Source organism: Lissotriton helveticus, chromosome 9 (assembly GCF_964261635.1).
Source record: "Lissotriton helveticus chromosome 9, aLisHel1.1, whole genome shotgun sequence".
NCBI classification, from domain to species: Eukaryota; Metazoa; Chordata; class Amphibia; order Caudata; family Salamandridae; genus Lissotriton; species Lissotriton helveticus.
In genome coordinates this window covers 619,833,507-619,856,071 of record NC_136070.1, presented here as the reverse complement: position 1 = coordinate 619,856,071, position 22,565 = coordinate 619,833,507, and the positions used below count along the sequence as shown (strand labels likewise).

Sequence of the window (22,565 nt, the reverse complement as noted above, 5' to 3'; positions counted from 1 at the left end):
TTTCTTTTATTAACTTCAGTTATGTCATATTGTGCAGTGAGGTATTTAAATACAACTAAATACAAAACAAACTTATTGTAAAGTCTTGTATGTTAATCCTATTAATGAAAAAAACTTTGATTTGTTAGCCCATGATGCTTCCTTTTCTGAAACACTGGGATATAGCCAGATAAGCAATGGTGGGGATCTAAACTTAACAGAGTAGCCAATGTTGATAAAAACAAAGTTGTGTGAAGTTCTTCCAAGAACGTATGTAATACACATGGGTTATGTTTTAACAACTGCCCAACTATGAAGTGAACGGCTGCATGTGACTAGCCTGTATTTGGAAAAGAGCATATTGGACTTGAAACAAAAATAAGCAGCACCTTCATTCTATCCCGGTCTCCTTTACAACTACTGAATCATATTCCCCAAGGAGAAAATAAATTAAAAGGGGTGGGTGGGTGGGGAACAAATGGGCGTTGGGATTAGCGGTTTATTTTTGCTATAAAATACATCATGTGAGAAGTACCGGCAGAAGACAGTAGAGTAGCATGTAAAACGAGAGTAAAGATATTCTTGGTTAGGATAGGAGTAAACCTTCCTTAGCGCTAAGGGGTGCGATTGGGCTAAAGAAGCTAGTACTGGATGTCGAACGTGCTCCATCTTCCAATCTTAACGGAACTGATTGTGGCGTATGGTGTGAGAACATTTTTTATACAAGCAAAAGCACTGTTCTAAATTCTGTAGCGCTATCCCCCATATATCTGCACCAGTTAAAAAACAGTGCGGTATCAGCATTTTCACTGGTTGTTATAACACACCCAAAAACCCTGGCCTTCACAGTGAGGGTGGCGAGTGTTCAGATGAAGAAATATATGCGAAGCAGCAAAGACAGGAGGAGTTAATTATGATTTTAGAACTGGAAATAAATTCTACCTGCAAGTTGCTCTCTGTAGTTCCAATCACTGTTTTGCGTGGCACTGAAACTTAGAAAAGGCTTCTAAGGGCTAAAGGAATGCCTGCTGAAAATAGATAATCTATGCCCTTAGCACCTTCCTAAAAGTTAGCAGTTCTTCTGCATGCCGCAATTCAACTGTCGGGTGCCTTCTTTTCAGTACAAGCCCCATGGGAAGGCTTTTCAATTATCCCTCTTCACAACACTCATTGGAGGGAAAGGATTCCCTTATCAGAGGATCGCAAATACCTTACAGGGATGTTTTTGTGAAAGCTGGACAAGAATTTTGCCAAGGGCAGCCTCAAGTGTCAGGACCAGGGTCTTGAATTTACAGCTTGATATCACTGGAGCCAATGCAATTTTTAACTATGGGGAAAATGTGTGATCTTTCCAAGAGGTTATACACTGCCTGGCATTTAGTACTGCATGCAATTTACAAACATTGTCTGTTGAAGGGCATTGCTTTCAAATAGGTTTTGTATGGATCAATGGAACCAAAACAAATCAGCAAGGTACTGATCACAAAGAGACCCAAATGAGCTTTAGTTGGTTTGGGAACTATAGACTCAAGGTGAGGTATTAGAGAGATACATGGAGGTTGCTCCTTTTGTTTTAATAAAAGGTCTACAACTTGTAGAAAAAAGGGTATAGTCTTCAATCCACAGCCTGCTGGCCACATGTGCTTTGAGTCATGAGGGAATATCCAGAGCCTATTTGTTGACAAATGCATGTAGGGTAGCCCAATTAGCAGCCATGCCATCAGAGCCACTTGGCTCTGAAAGAATGTACAAGAGATTTTATGGAAGCAATTTGCTCTTGTTGAAGTACCGATGAGTGATATGAGAGGTAAAACATCTGGCACAATTAGTCATATAGACAGGTTTTCCCGGCCTCAATACCAGCATGCGCAACAAAATGTTTGTTAGAGGAACACAGTTACCTGATCCTGCCCATATTATCGACAAGCAGGCCCAACATCAATGTTTTCTTGCACATCTTCAGCTGAAGGAGCATCCGAATCAAAAGCAGTGGATGCGCATGGTGAGCATAAGGCATGCAGCATTCTAACGTGCCTCTAAGAGGTTATGACAACAAGAAACACTATCTTCAGAGACTTGAGATTCAGGAAACCTTTCTCTAATGCTTATGCATGAGACTAGAGGGCACAACTGTCAGATTGCATCAGATGATGAGTAGAGAGGCAATTGATTCCCTTTATAAGGAACACCAGTACTTTTTCTCCAAATATTTTGAGATAATAGACTCAAAGTTTTGGTGCACTGTTGGCACTACTGTGTAGCAGAAGGTAATTGGCAAAGGTTTGATGCCCTTATTTTTGGCAGGGAAGACAGTACTTCAATGGACAGTGTTTTAGGCAATACAGAAAACTGTCTCCTTATGCGATTCAAACATCTTCCCTCTCCAGGATCACAATCAGGGATGGGAGTCTGGTAAAGGTCAGTCAGCCTTAATTTCTTATTTGGAGGGCTTCTTGGGGAGGGATCAGCTACAGGCACAATTGGGGTTCAACAGAGACTGTATGAGGGACAGTTACTGACAGTAAGAAAAGTTGTGGGTAAGGCAGCACTAATTATTGTACTGAGTAACCCACAACTTCTCTTACTGGCGCAACAAGAGTTGAAACGAATGGAGACAAAGAAACCGGAGCCTTCACTGCCTTCAGGACAGCACTCAATCAATACCACAGTCTGCTTCAAGAAACAAAGAAGAGCGCATTAGCAGACCGATTAGAAGCCAGCACAAACAGCAGCAAGGAGCTCTTTGCCATCATGAAGGAGATTTTCAACCCCACAGACGCTGGGGTGTGATTTCGCCGAGCAGCAAGATGGCCCCTCCTTAGAGGGCTCTGCCAGACAAACTTTCAATCCATATAGTATCCGCCTATTCTAGGGCCACCCGATACCAAAAAAGACTTCCACAGGATTTACCAACCTTGTGATTTGATTGTCAAAGTATGGGATTCAACGAACATTCCAAAAGCCTGTGGTGGATGACTGCGGGACTGGGACTGCGTGTGGCCTGGTGAGACCTGGCTGGAGTGGCGTGATCAGCAAGGGCCGGCTGCTGGTCTCATCCCGTTCTGTACCCGAGACTGTCAGATGTTGCCATTTGCTGCCTACTATTGACTGCGATACCCTGGGCCCGTCTCGACCTACCTGCTGCCTGACGACAACCGCAGCTCCCTGTTGTCGATGCCGGGGCACAGCTGTCCGGATGTCCCTAAGAGAAGCAGCTGGGGAGGCGGTGAGGATCAGGTCACTGCAAGTGGGGTCGGCATACCAGCGTCTGACTGCGCAAGCCGGTGAGTGTTCTGGGGCACGGGGTCTGCTGGTCCTCTATCCCTCTTGGGGGTGGCTCCTGCACTCCAGCCAGCAGGTTGACCGGTAGACTGTTGCACCCATGCCCAACCTCAAAGCGAGCACAACTGCTGCCTGGGGGCCTTTAATGTTAATGCTCACCTCTCGGGGATGAACCGAGGCTTGCAAGATACTCGCGGACTCACTCCTGGGATGGTGCACAACCCCATGACCAACTGGGCCTCCACGCAATGCCATCAGAGCCTCACGGCTGAAGACCATTTCCAAATCCCATGCTTTGCTGAGGATTAGGATCTATTTACTGCGGTGCTGTCTTGCTATAATACAGCTGACTTCCTGCAGCGCTGTGGTGGGGGAGCCCCGCGGGGCCTTGTACAGCCTCTTCCCCACACTTCAGAGTATTAAATTAGGCCTGGGCAGTTAACTCTGATCCGTTCACGGAGCTTGCAGAGTTCCGAAAAACTCAGTTTTATGTAGCAGAGTTTTTTTCCCCGCTCACAATTGACGAGCTCGAACAGCGCAAGGTAACGCACTCCGCTGCTCGTGGAACTCAGCATAGCTTGGTGGTGTTTTTTTGTCACTTCGCTGAGTTCTGCATAGCAGAACTCCGCATAGACCTATATTAAATACCATCTATCACACCTGCTTCATGCCTATTAACTGTGGAACTCTGGGGGCAGTCCCGTTGTTAAGCCAGCTCTTGTCCCCCATGTTGTGGAGCAACAAGGGGTGAGGCGGGGCTCCGCAGTTCTATGATCTGCCGGCTGACCACTTCGAATGGCAACCGCACTGTGACTAGCAGCGGCTGACCCTTCACCCCCACGTTTCTACTAGATCCTCGCCCAAGCCGACTGCCCCCGCACTACATCACAGGCAGGGTTATTCCCCATTCATTGATAGCCGCATCCAGGGTCTGTTCACTAGTAGGCCTTTATTACAAGAGTCCACTCCAACTCTTCAATTACAGTCCATGAGCACTTTCAACTGCTCTGGTTCTGCTCAGGTGGGTTGGCTGCATGCAGGCATCATGGAAGCACTCAACCGGTGTAGGCTCTCATCCATGCCCACATGGTCGTGCCCCAGAAGCGATCAGAAATGTTTTTTGTGTTCCTCCTGCAGGGTAAGTATCAATGCTCCCCAAGGGGGTGTGGGTTGATTCCAAAGCTCCTGTTCTTGATCCTGTTGTGGCGGCAATACTTCCACGGATTCCTCACTCGATCTAGGTGGTCAGGTCGGAAGCAGTACTTGTTGTCAACACTGCTTACATTTTGCTGGCTTCTGTCTGGTCCACATGGCACATTTACTCCTGGCAGCCCCTCCTGGCATACCACACAAAGCTTTGGCCTTCATGGCACAGCAGTCATTACCATGGTGGGCCCCTCCTTGCACACGGGGTCACCGCTACAGTGTTGCAGAGACTTCAACCTTTATCTGCACTTCAGTCTTTTCCATGGCTGCCCCTTCTGGTACACAGGGTTGCAGCAACAGTGCTGCCCTTAATGCACAGCAATCTTTACATGGCTAGCTTCACGGCAGCCCTCTACTGGCATACGGGGGGGTCACAGACTCGAGTCCGCACATTAGTAACAACTCGATCGGTGCAGCAGCTGCCGCCTAAAACCTCGCACATGGAAGCCCACTTGACATGGCTCCCCACTAGATGTCAATCCTTCCAATGCCTTTATCTTCCTCACAGGGCACACTGGTATTTGCAAGCCGGCAGGCACTGGTAGATATTTAAAGCTAAAGCGCGGTGTGCTACCATTGCTACAAAAGTCAATAAATAGAAGAAAAAGTAGTGTGCCGCCATATTCTTTTTCTATTATGTACTATTGCAGCAATTGCGGCACGCCACACTTTAGCTTAATAAGTTTAAAAGTAAAGCGCGGTGTGCCACCATTGTTATAAAAGTAAATAAGCAAAAAAGAAACGCGCCGTCTGCCCGCCTTAGTTTTTTTATTTATTGACTTTTGGAGCAATGGTAGCACGCCGCGCTTTAGATGTTGAAAGCTAAAGCACGGTGTGCCCCCATTGCCATAAAAGTCAATAAGTAGAACAAAAATGTGTGCAGCGAAAACCAGGAAGGATGGCAGCAATAATGGGAGGGAAGGGGTGCGTCGGCGAGCAAGGAGGCAACAGACGGCCAGAGATGGCCAACCAAAAGAAACAATTGGTGATGTCCTTGTGGGAGAGAACCAAGCACCCAAAGGCGGGACAGATGGACACTACTGACCAACCACAGTAAAGGAATTTCCAAAAGGCAGGCCACCCAACCAACCAGAAGCGCAGGCAGAGATTAAAGCTTACCGCCCATATTCTGAGTACAACATATTTCGAAGAGATAGCGCTATCTAGGTGAGTCCTAAGAACAGGCTATCAGGACTCTTCAAACAGATCTCCACACGCCAGGCGGGCTGGACACTTCCTGTGGACTTATACACCTTGACTGGTCTCATATAAAACCACCAGTGCCCCACTACACCCCTTACAAAACAAGAGCAGCAATATAATGGTCTAATTCTGGGAAATGTTTTGCCAGCCTCTGCTGGCTCTTACTGTCCAAATACTACCAATACTAACCAAGAGGTACCGGCCCTGAGGGTGGAACCTCAAATGTATCAGGCAGGCCCCCATGCAATAAAAGCCCAGTCAAACTTGAATTAGCAAGTAGTAACAATCAGTGGGGGCAAGGTTGGGCAATGAGGTCTTGTATACCATGTGGTGTAATATATATTTAGCAATGGTGCTTGTGTACCATGGCTAGAGATAGCGGCCGGCCTTGGAATCAAAATCAGTCCTAGCCAAAATGTACAAACCTGCCCCACTCTGTAGAAGGCTGCGATAAGAATGGGACCATGTGGGAACAGAATAATCATGGCAGCAAACCCGGCAAAGAAAGCAGGCCTCTTTCATGGACACAGTCACACAAGCGCAGATAACATTAGAAACAATAACAAACAGCTTAGTGGAATTAGGTAGGAATATAAAAGACATAGAGGCACTTGAAGAGAATGATAACTGTGAACTATTTTTCGAGATAAATGGAGGATCGATGGGACAATAGGAATTGCTAGAAGGTTGGATGCTTATTGTAGCTCTTCTAGCAGGTTTGTTTCAGGGTTTTAGTTACAGATGTGATTTACTTTTGGTGCCTCGTGAACCTTCTGCGAAGTTAGGAGTCTCTACCAGGTAGGAGGGTAGACTTAGGTGGATAGCCTTGGACTGTCATGCCAAAAACACTTAAAGTGATTCTGGCTTCAACAGGGAGGCTGTGGAAATACTTCAGGATGAAGTTAATGCGCACTGATTTAACTATAAATACGCAACCAAAGAAAGTAGTCCATTCCAGGTGGAAGAGTGACAATTTAGCTATTTCAACCAGTTTTTTTCTCAGGTTATCTCCGATTAAACCTTAACATGGGCACCTGATCAAACGTAAGACTTTAGAAGGGGCACTATATGTTAGGTGTCTGCTAATTGTAGATTTTCAAGTAGAAGACTGAAAAGGCTTAATCAAAGACAGGAGGAGCCTTACTTCCAGGTTCACATTGGGAGTAGTGATTTGCTTCTGATGCTAAGACAACCTTCACAAAAGTAAAGTTTATTCTTCAGGTTCCAGGGACAACTTAGGTGGATCGCCTTCATTTTGTTCAGAAGGTATTGTATTCTGATTTAACCATAAGTAAGCAAGCAACTAACTCAATTAATGATGTCCTTACTGCATGGGACAATACCTCATATTGAAGCCTGATTGGATGTCTGGTGCTGCGACTCATGTTTTTAGCTTCTTGGAAAGGTGAAGTTGGAATGAAGAGGTTTGGTAAGACTTGAGATGGAGTATTATGTTAATATAGAATCCTAGAGATTATTATTATGCAATTTGAGGGTGGGGTGTTGCCATGCGGCCAGAGCGGCTGATCCTGTAGTGCGGGGCTCACGGTTCGATCACCCATGGCTCCCAGTTCCTTAAAACTGTTACGAGTGATAAGTTCGCGCTTTACAAATAGAAATTATTATTATTATTATTATTTTTGAGTGGGAAGATGCCCACTGGGAAAAGGATGTCAAACCAGTCTGGACGACTGGAGGCAAGTCTTTGGAGTGCAGAAGGAGACATTCTGGTCTGTTGTGATTTAGTCTGAATGAAATGGAGCTCATTCAATTCTGTTTTGAAATAGGTTTGCACGGTTGCCAAGCCAGATAGATTAGACATATTTAGGTTGCACCTGAGTGGCCTCTCCATATTGATGGATGGCCACGTTGTCTCCTAGTACTGCTTCTTCCACAGGTTCCATGTAAAAGTTGATCAGGGAGAGTCAGCAGTCAGACAACACAACCCTGAGCCCCCAACACAAAAAAAGATAAAAGTAGGAGATCAGAAAGATTATAGCTTCACATTTTGTGATCAATAGTTGCAGAATGAGAAAGAAGAGTAAAGGAATACGCCCCTGAAGTCGATCCGCAAGAAAAGGACAGTAAGTAGTGCCTCATGATGAACAGTATCGTGCAGAGAAAAGAGGATCAGCAGAAGTATAAGGTGGGCCTCATCACTGCTATCAACATGCATGTGGTCATCCAGTACCTTAAAATATCTTGAGGGTAAATGTCAGAGCACTTGGTTTGATTTGGTCTCTAAATACAAGGGTAGTAACGCACCTCCTGCTTGAGGTAACTTTAAATACATTTCTGCAGGATGTAGCGGCAAACTCAAAATAAGAGCCTAATAATTTATAATAGAATTTGAAACATCCACCATAATGCTGTAATGGGAAGCATGTCTTAAGAAGTCATGTCAAACATGGCACTGAAGATGAATCATATTCAGAAAATGTGCAAGTCCTCTACAATGTTGTTGGACTTGGCTTGTTCAGCGGGTTTACCCCTGACATTTTTATTTTTGGCCTCCTGGTTTTTACCCGTTTTTTGTTGGTTTGAGGACTCTAGACACTTTATCACTGCTATTCAATGCTAAAGGGCATATACTTTCCATGTAAACTGTGTTTATGGTTTGGTAATTCCATGATTGGCATAACTGATTTACTGTCAGTCCCTAGTACAGTGCAATGTGTGTGCCCAGGGCCGGTAAATCAAATGCTGCTACTGGGCCTGCAGCACTGATTGTGCCACACACATGAGGAGCCTGTAAATGTAACACAGACCTGCCACTGCAGTGATTGTGCGCAGTTTGCTACTGTCATATCGACTTGGCAAGTGCACCCACATGTCAGGCCCTAATCTTCCCTTTTCTTACATATAAGTCACCCCCAAGGTACCCCTGTGGGCAGAGTACTGTGTATGTTAAAGGTAGGACATGCACTGGTATTTGTGACAAGTCCTGGTAGTGAATTATAGTGTATTTCGTTTTTCACTATGGAAAGGCTATCTGCCCCATAGGATAGAATGGGAGTTTATTTATAACATCCAATAAATATAACTTTCCATTGGGACAAGATGGAAAGATGGAGTTTAGAATGCCTAAAAATGCATCTTTTAGTAAAGATGGTTTTTTATACTGTGTGTTTGGAAATACCACTTTTAGAAAGTGGGTATTTTCTTGCTTAGCCATCCTGTGTGCCTCTGCTGGTTTGGATTGACTGGTTTTGGAGTGACAGGGGCTGGGGATGTGCATTCTCTCAGAAGGGCACTGGGGAGGGTTGGGTGGGGGGGGAATGATGTGTGTCCAGCCTTTCCTGAATGAGTCAAGGCTGGGCTGAATAGACCTGGGCAGCATTCAGAGTAGTGGAAGGAGTTTTCACTAGGACCTGAATAGGCCTGGTCTGCATTCAAAGTAGTGGGACGAGTTTTCACTAGCACCTGAATATGCCTGGTCTGCATTTAGAGGTGGGGGGAGATTTCCTTTGCACCTGAATAGGCCCCATCTGCCTTGGACAATGCTGTCTCCACCTCCTGCCAGGAAGCTGTACCAGAAAGGACAAAACTAGTTTTGGCTGGGCAAAGAGCTTCTCTGCAACCAGAGAACAAAGGAATTTGTTCTATAAAAAGTGGAGCCCTGACCCCAGAACTTTATATTGCTGCTGAACTAAGGAACATACCAGGAAGAAGAGCTAGAAAACCTGTCAGGAGGAACTGCCACTTTGCTGCATTCTGCATGCTCTGCTGTGTTGGCCTGCTGCTTGCTGCTTCTGTCTTGGGCAGGGAAAGGACGGGATTGTACTTTCATCAACCTGCTGTTAAGAGTTTTCTCCAAGGGCTTGAAGTAGAGCTTGCCTCCTGTTGGAAGTCTCAGGGAGATAAAAGACGTCAGAGAACTCGCTGGAATCAAGGAATCTGCCAAGAAGAAGAGCTAGAAGAGCTGCCAGGAGGAGTGCTGCCCCTTTGCTGTGTTGTTGCTTTGTTTGGTTGGCCTGCAGTTGCTGCTTCTGCTTGGGTAGTGAAAGGACTGTACTGAACTGAACTTTCTTTACTTGTATCTCCAAGGGCTTGAAGTAGAGCTTGCCTCCTGTTCGAAGTCTCAGAGACTGCAAAGACCTCATCAACCTCTGTGTACCACTTATTGAACTGCTGTTTCAGTTGCCACCGAGAAGGGAAAAGCAACCAACTCAGTCACTGGTTTCGTGTCCTACATGCACCTCAGAGGGCACTGCCTCATCTTGCACCGGAACCCTGGTCTTACCGCCACTGGCACTGTGACCTGTGGGCACCGCACTGCCTCGCTTCACTCCGACGCCCTGGTCTCGCCGACGCCGACGCTGCACGTGACTTCCGTGACCGCATCCCAAACCGACCAATGCAAGAATCCTGGAACCGGCTTTGTCGCCTGAACTGTGATCTATCAGCACTGCAACGAGCACCGCCTTCACTCCACACCGCACCCGCCGCTGGACGACCGTCACCGAGCCGCTGCCTGCATCACGAATTGAGGACGCAGCAGCGCTCCGCTTTACACCGCAACCGCGACGGTTGCCACGACCGGGCCGCACCAACGTGTCAGCAGCAGCACAAAAGGTACGGTTTACGAGTCTGTTGACACCCCTGAACGACACGATCAGACAGAACTGTTGGATTCTGTTGTTTACAGCACCGAGGTAGCACAGGATGGAGCTACTGACTTCAAGGAACTGTGTTTTTAAAGTATTCTTGCAAAGTGCATATTTTTTAAAGTACTCTATGTTGCATTTCAGTCATTTTGGTCTTGTTTTGGATATATATATATGTATATAAATATTTGATATTTTTTTAACTGGTGTGGTGTCCTTTTGTAGTGTTTTCACTGTATTACTGCTGGTTATGTGCAAATGCTTTACACATTGCCTCTGAGATAAGCCGGAATGCTTGTGCCAAGCTACGAAGGGGGTGAACAGGGGTTATTGTAGGAGTGTAACTACCTTACCCTGACTAGGAAGAAGGGTCCCTACTTGGACAAAGATGCAAGCCCTTGCCAACTGGAGACTCACATTTCTAACAAATGGCATAACCATTTACAGTACAAAAGAAACATACGCGGCGCACAACAGATGTGAGATATCGAATCTAAATGAACCAAAATATCAGCACAACTCATAAGATGCAAACATCCAACAGTGAAGTCCCCGATTTAAGGAGTTTTCTTTATCAAAAACAAGTCACTAGTCTTGAATTACTGAGGAGTATACACAAGTTTCTTTCTAAAATTAATATAATAAAATATTCCAGTCTTCAAAATAAATGTTTGAGGATACACCAACATTAACTACTCTTCGTCCTCCTTTTCTGCCTGCTCCTTCATAAATAAATGTAAAAAGTGTTTAACAAAGGCAGGCTATGCCAGGGATAAACTAAACCTTTGGATGGCAATGGAGGAATCCTGTTGACATATACGGTTACAATTAAACAGTTAATAGGGTAAATGTGGAAGGAGTTAGGTGTGGTTAGAATCAAAGTAGATTTGAATGATATATTAGTGTGGTGGCAATTTAGGATACTATATTTGGTTGTTAACATTCCTACCATGAAGAAGGCTGACTGGTCTCAGATTACACTTTAAAGATTGACCAACTTAATTCTTCTTCAAGGAACCATAGTTGACATACTATAAATGTAAGTATGTATAATGCTGGTCCTCCAGAGCCACAAACATGACAAAGATTCAAAATAATCACTGCCTACGTAAATGATTCCAAGTAGATTTATCGCATGTCAATTCATTGCTTGTGGATATCTTGGCAATTTGACTTGGTTCTGGCCCTCGAGAAACCGAGACTGGTCAGAACTTGGCGCAGCACTAGCAGATGTAGGTAGACCCACGAGCAGAGCTCTGAAGAAAGGTTCATAAAATAGTCCATTTGGCCATGTCTTCTTTGGATAAATATTACTTTATCAGTGGTCACAATCTTTTTGGGATTGCTTGCTAAATGCTGGTTCTGAGTACAGTGCTTTAAAACAGATTGTAGTTTCTCATTGTCTAACTAGTTGAAGTCACAGAGGGCTTAGCTCTCCCTTTAACAAGTCGGAAGTTCTCATCTACATCTGGCAGATTTTTAAGACTATTACGGCACAATTAATTTTAAGATACATATCACTGACTGAACATACAGCTGCCACAGACATGGTCAATCTCTGCACAAGGCATGAGTTACTTACCTTTGTGGAGTCCAACCATCCGCCCGAGGTTAGGCCTGTCAGTTTTCTGGAGGACTTCTCCATCTAAACTCAGTTAAACAAATCTAAAAACATGGTAATAACTTAAGCCAACTCAGGGAAGCACCATGGCACAAGTGGCACCAGATAACATCTACAAGTCAGCCCTCAAGTTACAGAGGGGGTTGGAGAAGGGCGATTAGACACTTGCTATGCTGCTGGTTGCTGTAGTACATTGTCAGCCATTGGTATTGCCTTGCCTTATAGAATTCTAGGATATCGGTGTGTGCTACAGAACACAATCCAAGGCATCCAATGAGAGACAAGGGTCTAAGTCGCACTGTGCCAAATGCTCTCTGTACTATGTGCTGCTCTGTGTGAAGTTGGGTAGTGTTGTTACGTTCAGTGAGCTGTGACTGCGATTTTTAAGTCAGTGGTCTACTGAAGGACATTTGCTAGTTGCTTATGCATCGGTTTGGTAGAATAAGAAGCTATTTTCCTGGTGATCACATGTAATTTAGGCCAGGAGAAGCTTGTTGAGTGATGTTAGTGCATGGTGTGCCTTGGTGGTAAGAGCGGTTGAGAGCAATAATATAGTCTACAATAGGGCACATAGCTGAGATGCCGGAAATATCTGGGGCATTTTAGTTTACTTACACTGTTAGAAATTAATTTAAAACCACTAGGTTTCACAATGATTGTGTGTGCACCTTGTGCTGCAGGGAAAACATTAATTCAATTCAACTACTTGAATAGGACCTAACCTTAGGTTACCAAAGAGGTGTTCCATATGTATGTGGAGATTGCGTTATGTACATAGTTTGACAACATGCAGTGGTACACACCTACTGGCGCTAAGTAATTGGGGAAATCTTAGAACAGGAAGAGTAGATTTGGGAACTGGCATGTCGCGCCTACTGTAATAAATTCCAGGTAGATGCAACCACGGCTCTGTCACCCACTGCGTCAGAACCGTACTATATAAAACTGTACATAAGTACGTAAATAAACAAATAAATGACCTTTTATAGACCTGGATCTTCCTATTAGCCAAAAGCATTATCCCAATGAACTGAAAATGCAGAGCGGGGCTGTGAAATGCTGGAATCTTAGGGGTGAAGAAGATTTATTTCTCTGTTAGTTGGCAGCTGTAGCTCTGTGGAAGGTTTGCTTTGCAGGAACCCACCACATCGGAACAGTAACAGGAGTTGCAGGCATAGAAAGAACAAGACAGCCAGGTATGGCCCCTGCCCTGGTGGTGACATCAAGCGGTGAGAAAGCGCTCGGAATGATGGAACATGTGGAGCCTGCAGCTCGTGATCTTGGTGCGCTTCGAGCATTTCAAAGGCAAAAAGTACTAGCTATCCCTAAATTTAGCCGAACAGTACTTGATTTCGGAGATCGGGTGAAAAGATGAGGAGCTGCAGGGTGAAGAGATGAAAGGCAAAATTAATATTAATTTTATGGACTAAACCCATACCACGGCAGATGTAGGTGGGGGCAGGTGTGCAGCACATGGGACGAGGTAGAAGAGTGGCAGGAGGTGAGGGACAGGAGAGCAGGAAACAAAGATATAAAATAGTCCCCCAAATGAGCGTAACTATACAGTAGTTAGCCCCTGCTCCTGAGGGAGGAAATGGAAAAAAAAAAGGAGGGACAAGAGGAAGGATTGACCACTAGCAAGCAAGTATTTTTAAAGGACACTGAAATAGACAAATGCAAGCAGTGGGCGGGCTGTAATCCCACATATTAGTATATATAAGTATAGATATACAAGTATATACTAAAGTATATAAAAGAGGTCTTTAATGCTCGACCTAAAAAGTGAGTAACCTACCACCACTATGAGGTTAGGCCCCCCTCCTGGTCCAACAAGAAAGCAATCGGTGAGAAAGGCCTATGTCATGGAGAGCACAACCATGATCCGAGTTCGCCTATGATTAAAAAACTCAGTATTAGGGATCCAGACATCAGTACAGTTGGGCACTCAATAGGGGGTACACACCCATAACTGTGCAGAAGGCTCTTCCGCCCCAACAGACTGGATTAGACAAGCAACTGTAATTAGTATCGATGTTCTGACATGTATTTATTAGTATTGCAGTTGTGACGTCTTACTAATTTGTAAAAATCTTTGACAAAAATCAACTTCTAAAGAAAAAAACATCACCTAGAATTTCACATTCGGTCAACTAACATGAAGGTAAAAGTAACATTAACATGGTGATAAAGAGTAAATGCAAGCAGAAGACCAGCACTATTTGCGTTTTTTTCAGTTATTTTTATTAGGCAATGAATAAATAACATATAATTATCCAAATGAATTCAATTTACAAACAGACATCAATTAGTTAAAACATAGATTATTCATAAACACCATCCTCTTAAAGGGAACATACACAATACACTACAACACTATTTTTATGTACTACAATTAAATTCTTAGCTGTAGTAATTTCATGCATTATTTCCATAAAAAGAAACAAACTGTCCCCTGGGGAAAAAAAGATTTATTTCCTGGGCTGATAACGGCGGGCACATACTTTTTTTTTTTTACTTTTTAGAATTGGCCAGTTTAGCACGCTAGTTTCGAAAAATTGGGTGCTTTGAAGTTTCCACTGGAGGGCAATTTCAGATCTTGTCACTAGCATGAATGTAAAAAAAATAGGTTTGCATGGTAGGTTGAGCCCCCAGTTATATGCCCTGAATAACTCAAGAGGGCCTGGTATAGCAAACAAGACAAAGATTTCAATCAGTATAGAATTGCATATTGATCAGCATGCTGCCAAAAATTATTAACTTCATGAAACAGGGACAATAACCAGAGTTCCTGCATTCGGTTCAAAGAAGACAGTGAAAAGTTGGTCCCGAAAGTCGGAAAATACTTACAAATCTGTAAAGTTTTCGGATTGAGTTGATTGGATACCCACTGCTTTTTCATATAATAGTTCTCTAGGGTTGTCAATAAATAATAAAATAGCTTCCCCCAGGATAACTGGAAAAAGCATTCTAGTGTCAGACGTCTGAAATTGAATGAATGAAGACTGATGGCGGGGCCATGTTGGCTAGAAATAGCAAAAGATAAAAACCTAAAGTTCACAAAAACAAAGTCAACAACAGAACAGAAGGGGAAATATGAAGTTTTTCAACAACTCCTCAGTGTTATACCCATAAACTGGAACCTGTGTATGAGTCCGAATGGAGTTGTACACATTTATTAACATGCACAGTCTATGAAATGTGCCATGCCAAGTGGGTTGAAGAGATGAAACAACAGATGTGTCATTTAGGTGAAAGACTGATTTAGCCACAATAAGTTAGAATGTTAAAATCTTTTTGGGCAAGTGGTGGCCATAGATGGCAACCAAAAAGATGGATGTTGAGTACCCATAGTGTTATTTCCTAGTGTACTACTTTCCAAACGGTTCAAGGAAATCTATTTCTTGACTAATTCACATGTCAAAGGTTAAAACCCAGATGGGCGGAAAGTCTAGAGGCAGTCAGAACACTAAATACTTCTCTCATTTGCATAACTGGAGATACTTCGTTTAAAAGCTTGATGACCTCAGATACTCCATGCCATATGCTCCCAGTTGGAGCAGCTTCTAAGGCTAATTTACGTAGTGGCAGCATCAAGTAAGGAGGAAGGATCAGGTTACAGGAAGTCCCTCCTCTACATCAGACTCAAAGGCATAGGACTAAAGTGATGAAAATAGCGACAGATGTGTTTAATAAGCACAGGGAAAGCAGATTAGGCTTGCTTAAATAATGCCTGTTAACAGTCAATACTGCCTTTGTCAATGCTCGTCAAACAGCAGCAGGAAGCAATATTAGAATGTTATTGTGTACACTTCCATGATGGCCGTCACATTGCATCTAGACTTAATGTGCAGGAATCTTGAAAAGGTAGAACAATAAGTATATGAGTGAGGCGCAGAGCCTGGATCGGTAGTGGCAGCACCAGTGCAGGAAGAAAGGAAGAGTGGTGGTGAGGGAACAGACTAAGCAGGGAAATAGAGCGAGGAGAAACCAAACCTTGAATGCCACTTTTAGACAGACTACAATTGTTGAACAAATTAAGCTGTGGTGCAAGTGTGCAGCTTTCACATGGGGATATTGATACCAATGAGGGATCAACCAGGAAAGTGAGCATGACAGGGTAATAGAAGGAGCGGTGAATTGGATTGAGCAGGGAGGCTGGAAAAAACAAAGGAGCATGCTTGTGGAATGAACAGGAGTGAGGAGAGCAAAGACAAGGAGAAACAACAGTGGTAAAAACTGGTGGAACGCCATGCACTCCTACTGAGTGTCAGTCTAATGATATAGAAACTTGAAAAGGGAAAAAAGCTCTTCGATGTTAGCAGTGCAAAACTGTAACTCTTCCACTCAAAACACTTCAATACTCTTCTGAGTGGGACAAAAAAAGAATAAGGAGGAAAGCCATCGAAAACAAGCAAGCCATCCACAGTATGAGCAAAGGACACACTCGAAGCCCACGCTAAGTATATGTTTAACATATTGGTTCCAATGTTTTCTGCATCACACAACTAAAGTGGACTGCAGTGAGATTGCCAAAAGGCATAATAAACTTGAATCAATTGCACAGAACTACTTTGATGATCAAAAGTGTTTAGGCTAAAACTCCTCATAAGTTAGTACAATAAATTTCAGATGCAGCTCTAGATAAATGACCTGTAAACTTATGAGGGAACCTGAAGGAACGCCTTGGCCTTTTTTAAGCCTTCCAAATTGGGAGAGCAGGCTCCACAACTCTCTCCAACCTTTCCTCACAGTCTGGGTAATAAAAGCCAGTCTCCCCATCGACATATTGCTCTATCATAAAATACGTGTTTCGATTACCGCATATGCGAAGAAAAGGCTTTGTTGTAGTGACCAACACCAATGCCTGAGACATCCAGTCAAATGGTGCCAGAGGTCACAAGGGTGTTGCTGCTGAAAGCATAAAATCCTATGTAAGTGATTCATGTCCCGTGTTGTTGAAGTTCTCAATGCCTACCCCGCCAAAGCTATGAATGCTCCCAATGCAGAGAATTTCCGTAATGAAAATCATCAGATAGGACACCAGAGCGAACAGAACACAGATCACTTATGTTCAAATTGTAATCTTTCCCTTCGACTGCCAACACTTAATTTTAGCATAGTTATGTTCAAAATCCATAAATTTTTGTACCAGAAAAAATTAAAATTAAAAATATATAGCAAGAATGCGGTGGTTTCTTACATATCTAATCAAACTATGAAAAAAATGCTCATGATGCCCAAACAACCTAATACGTTTTATGCACACGAGCACGCAACAACAAAGTTTAAAAAAAAAAGTTTAAAAACCAAACAAATTCACGTAGGTTACACAAACGAGAGGCGTTGTATCACAAGCACTAGGGTTTGTATTTTATGCAGCCGCTTTCGTTAGTTTAATCTAAAACTGATTTACTCTATTCGACAGATGTTCAATGAGATGCTCTTGCCTGACAGAGGAGAAATAAGCAAGAACATTGCTGTTTGCAAATTCACTTTCAGAACCGGTATCTCAAATTAAAGCTACGCTTTTATCACAATTCTCAAAAAATAAAAATATGTTAAAAGTATTAAGTATCTTCTTGACTCAAATCCTAGGCAATAGTGGAGAAGTGGAAAATGAATATGAGAAAATGTGCTGTAATCTTAACTTGAGGGTTAAAATGGAAAAGCTTGAAAGCAACAGGGTGAAATGGTCAAACACGTGGTAAGTAGCTCATGGAAGAAAAAGGGTATGCGGCAATGGCAAATAGCTGCAACCGAAAACCAGGAAAAAATACTTTAACACATGATATGCTTTAGGACGAAACAAGCAATATGAAGGAAACATGCAATGATATGATATTGAGTAATGGCATACGTTTCAGAAATCTATTCGCACATTTGTCAAGAGTTCCACTTCAAATAAGAATCCACCTTTTGATTTATGCTCCCAGGGGTTTCCATTGATTCGCTGTCAATTTAACCCTAAACACTTGGTTTGAAAGCACAATCAAGCAGCGACGGTGGAACTAAGGGTGTGTGTGATGCTGCTGCAGTAAATTCCCAAAAACTTGCAGGATTTCAAAACGAGAATGGTCAAAAAGGAGGCCATTCATTTTGTTGTATCCTATAGTATTTGCCTTGCATTCCAATACAGAGGTCAAATGTCAGGCAATGTCTTCGAACAATTTGCTGTTTGTCTTATAAAAATGGGGATTGGTGTTTACTTTTCTCATCCCTACTGCAAAGTGAGTGATTTTTATAAACCCCCGGCACAAAGTGTGAAAGTAGAAGGCTGCAGTATGTCAAATGTTTTCTAATTCACAACAAAATGTAAATACTTGAAATTAACTTTGCAAACATTTCAAACTCTGTCAGCGGAAATATGAGCAAATCACTACTGAAGAGAAGTCCAGCAGAAAACTGGAAAAATATGCAGTTGCAAATGAGACATATTTATTGTTTCTAATCAGAAGAATGATGAAAACAAAGAGTTTAGTAGGACCTAAATAAAAACAAGGTACATACAGCACATGTACAATAAATGTGCACACAGAAACCAAATTTCCATGTTCTTTTTATGTGGTCCATGTAAGATTAGAAGTAAAACTGATACAAATGCAATGGCCATTTCAAGAGGATATTTCAATGGATAATGTGCTCTCTGTAAATGGCAGTACACTCCCCTCCTCTGCTTTACTCCCAGGAAAGAAAATAGACCTGTGTACCAAAATAAAAGTGGCCCCATAAGTGTATCTGATAGCTACAAAAGCGGCCCATATTTGCAAAATGGGGCAGTTTTGTGCTTGTAAAGGCAAAATATATAGGTTTTCTGCATGGTTTGGGATACTTCGCGGATTTGATCTTGCTGCAGGCAATGTTTGTGGTAATATCAGCGAAATCAACAGTAAAAACTGGCCCACCAGACCATAAAACAGGCCCACAAAATTCCCCCAAAAAGTTCCACACACTGACCTCTCTGACCAGGGCTTCGAGTATTGCCTGACTGCCCTATAAGCCAGTCTGACCGTGTTTACTCACATATTTGGAACAATGTGCTTCAAAATGCACTAAAACCACTCTAGCATTCTCCTTCTAAATGAATTTGGCTCATCTGCTACACGTATCCATCTTCATAAACTCTGTCACTTCAATTACGTAACATCGAAGGCAGCGCTCAAGTCTGAAAATTATTCCAGCACCATTGCAATCAAGGTGGTAAAACTTTGTTCTGTTTTATTAATTTACAAAATAAACAAGAATAGCAAAATCTACACGCTTTTACATTACATGGAAATCGTTTCTAGCTTGGCCAGTGACGCTTTGTAAAAGGTGTCGAATGAAATACAAATACTGTTGCTGCCAGTGTGTAAGAATGCTTCCAGGTAAGCTTCCTGCGCTGTAGTACTTACATGAGCGAATCGTTAGGCATGCTTACCAGATTTCTGCCTTTCCATGGTGCTCTCGTGACTCGTCAGGCCTCCAGAGGAAGAGTCCCCGCTCGATGACACCTCGTGGCTGTGCTGCTGATCAAACGGCGCGGGGCGCGGAGGGGTTCCGTGTCTACGCATGAAACAAAAAGATGCACAAAGGCTTAAACCAGGAAGCATACAGGTCTATCAGAACTCAACTAAAAGGGGCAAAAACTGGAGTTTCAAAAAATACAGGCAGGCGTGACGTTGAGAATTCAAAGTCGTTGTGAATTAATCTTAACACCTCAAAGCACAGTGCTAAATATATCGTTCAGAACCTCAGCACAAAAACACGTGGGAAAACGCACGCAGAGAAGTAGCGGGTGGGAAGATGGGAAGGGGCACCCTTCCGTGTATGATGACACATGTAGGTTGACTGGGAAAATGTCACGGGCGCGTTAAGCAAACGCGTACACCGAGACTGCAATGTGTTCAACTGCTACTCCCCGAGGAGCTCGGAGCATCACGCAGACCGTGGCAGGCTGTTAGAAGCCTGCTTTCCGGAAAACGCCTGCAGTCAAAGCCGAGTCGAAAATACAGGAATGCGCACCACGGGTACATTACATAACACTCTGCAAGGAACAGACGTTCCCCTTCTCTGGCGCAGCAAACCGTCGTCAGAACAATAAAGTACGTGTATACCGTAACAACCTCTTTAGTATGATATTTTAAATAGCAACCCTGGGGTCTTCTTCACTCGTCCTATGCTTCGAACAGCACAGCAGGCTTTAAAATAGATGGCCGTTTCATGGGAACAGTTTTTTGTCGGCTACATTACATTTGTTGGTGGTAAAAGTTTACGGCGATATATGGACAAAATGTTACTTACTAAAAAAGAATGAGCAACAATCAAAGATAAATTATATTGTGTCATTTAGTTCTCAAAAATTAACATACCGCAAACACTTAACACCAAGCCAAATACAATCAAGAAAAACTTTATGGTTGACACCACCAGCACTCAATAGCTTACGTAATATGACGAGTGACCCGTTACTGCAATGTGTCAACCACCGTACATATTCCTGATATGCCAGGTATAAAAATAATAATGGAAAAACTTAACATTTGGTATATTTCTCGTTCCATAATTTTTAAGCAAGAAATACAAGCTAAAAAGACAACAGAAGTATTCCAGAATGTTCTACAGTAAAATGATTTTCAAAGTAAATAAAGGCAGCATCGTGAAGTTGGAAAATAATATAGAATAATATAACATTATTTACACAAGTTCTTATTTAAGCACCATACCCAGTCAAAACATGTACAGATGGGCAGTATTTTCCTATGAGTAATGTAGCAGCCCTAGTAAGACGTGTGTCCACTGTGGTGTTTCAAAAGAGATCATGCATTTATAAGCTTTGCACATCAGCAGCAGCTAATATCCATGAAATAAATGCCTTTTTAATTTTGGTCTGCTGCTCTTGACTTTTATGTTTTTTCAGAAATACTATATATTTTTTTCTTCTCAGAAATACTACATGTAAGAGTGCAGAGTACATGGGCGATTCACCAGTTTGGGCCTGTTCCGGCCTAGAGCTAGAAATACCACACTTTACTACATACAAACCATCACCAGAGCCCATCCACATTCACGTTTCTTCTAAGGCATGCCTTAGCTCACTCCTGTTTCCTCTATGCACGCCACGCCCTGCAAGCTGTGGAGACAGCGACTGCGAGGTTGCTGCTGCTTGCTGCCAGCCAATTTGCTGTTTGCCTTGTCACCCACTGCTTCGTTGACCTATGCTTATGGGCAACGGGGGGACTTCAACTCTGACGGCAGAACAACACGACTGTCGGCAGGTGAAAGCTGGCGCTAGCAGCAGGGGTAAGTTTCACATGTGGCCTGGCACGGCGTGGTTGCCCTTAGGGCTGCCATAGGTAGGGAGAAGAGCAGAGCCACGCACCCAAAGGGGGTCTGAGGAGCCGACGCATTAAACAGCGCCATGGCCTAGTAATAAAAGTGTGTCCCAAAAGGGACAATAGGGCTAGAAGTGGCATCCCCTGCCCAGCCAAGGGGACCGGGGGCAAAGTAAAGGCGGCCGAGCTGGACAGAAAGGTGCCAAGCCGCTGGCCAATGGGGGGTTGGGAGGCGCAGGCGGGATTTGAGCCACCACCCCGGCCAACCATTTTTTGGTGGGCCAGCGCGGTGGAACAAAGACTCACCCACACCTAACAAACGGAACTGTTGCAGCAAGAAGCAACACGGGTCGCACCAACATGGCACTTGTATTCCAGGACACCGGTGGGTGGATCCCACAGAGTAAGAGAAGGTAGCGAGTTGGGCCTAAAAAGACTGTGGACTTCGGTCCTCCCCCTCCCCCCGCACACAAAAGGGAAAAACTCCAGCTCAAAGTCCACATCTGACAACAGCAAGCGTCATAGTGTTTTATGACGATTTATGACTGCAATGCAAGGCAATAATATAACTGGATGATTGATTTATGACATCATTTATGACCTGGTGACAAGCCAGCAGTACTACTGTCTTTATGATTCATGCTATGATTTATGACCCAACTTGTGATTTATGATGCCAAAAGGGTGACAGGTGTCATCATGACATTCATGCCAGTTGATTTATGATAGCAATAAAGTTGGGAGGTCAAATGATTAAATATTGTGTAACTGAATAATCAAGCTGCAGCCATGTATTGCCATAGTAATTCATTGCTCATTGCCTTATTGAGCGGCTGCGTGCAAAGTTTAAGCGGTGAGTGGTGGAAGCAGCCACACTAGGTTGTGGTGCGGCTTGCAGCCCCCCCTTTTGATCAAAGCATTTCCTTAGGGGTCCCTGAAATCCGTCACAGAATCATTATAGCGCCTCACTTAGTAATCTGTGCAACCTAGTCAGTGTTGTGTAGGGTTTACCAATATCTGTGGGGAGTTGGTGACCTCAAGGAGTAAGAGCACAAGTAAAGGGCCCTGGGGAGTACTGAACACCCAGAGCACCAGTATCAGCTTATTGCGCCACAACAGGAGGGGGATTAGACTAGAGCGGATAAGTTGTCTAGCTCAGGTTGAGGTTGGATGCTACAATCGCGGTAATATCTGGGAGAGAAATTACACTGTAAGGCTGTCCTACCCACCAAACTCGACCTGAAAATGCAGGATCGCGAGATTCAGTAAAGAAAGACACCAAGGCCCCCCCAAGAGGCCAGCAAAAGGAAAATGAGGTGTCATGATGCAGCAGGCACTAAAACTAAACAGGCAAAT

General features: G+C 43.6%; 1 protein-coding gene across 2 annotated transcripts in view; it reads right to left on the bottom strand.

Moving 5' to 3' along the window:
- SIPA1L3 (signal induced proliferation associated 1 like 3) overlaps positions 1-22,565 on the bottom strand; it is a 780,343-nt gene that overhangs the window by 154,048 nt on the left and 603,730 nt on the right. For both annotated transcript variants that reach the window (XM_078660667.1, XM_078660669.1), the window contains exon 13: positions 19,316-19,440. In XM_078660667.1, coding sequence (XP_078516793.1) covers positions 19,316-19,440 — 125 coding nt within the window. The remainder of the gene's footprint in view (positions 1-19,315; positions 19,441-22,565) is intronic.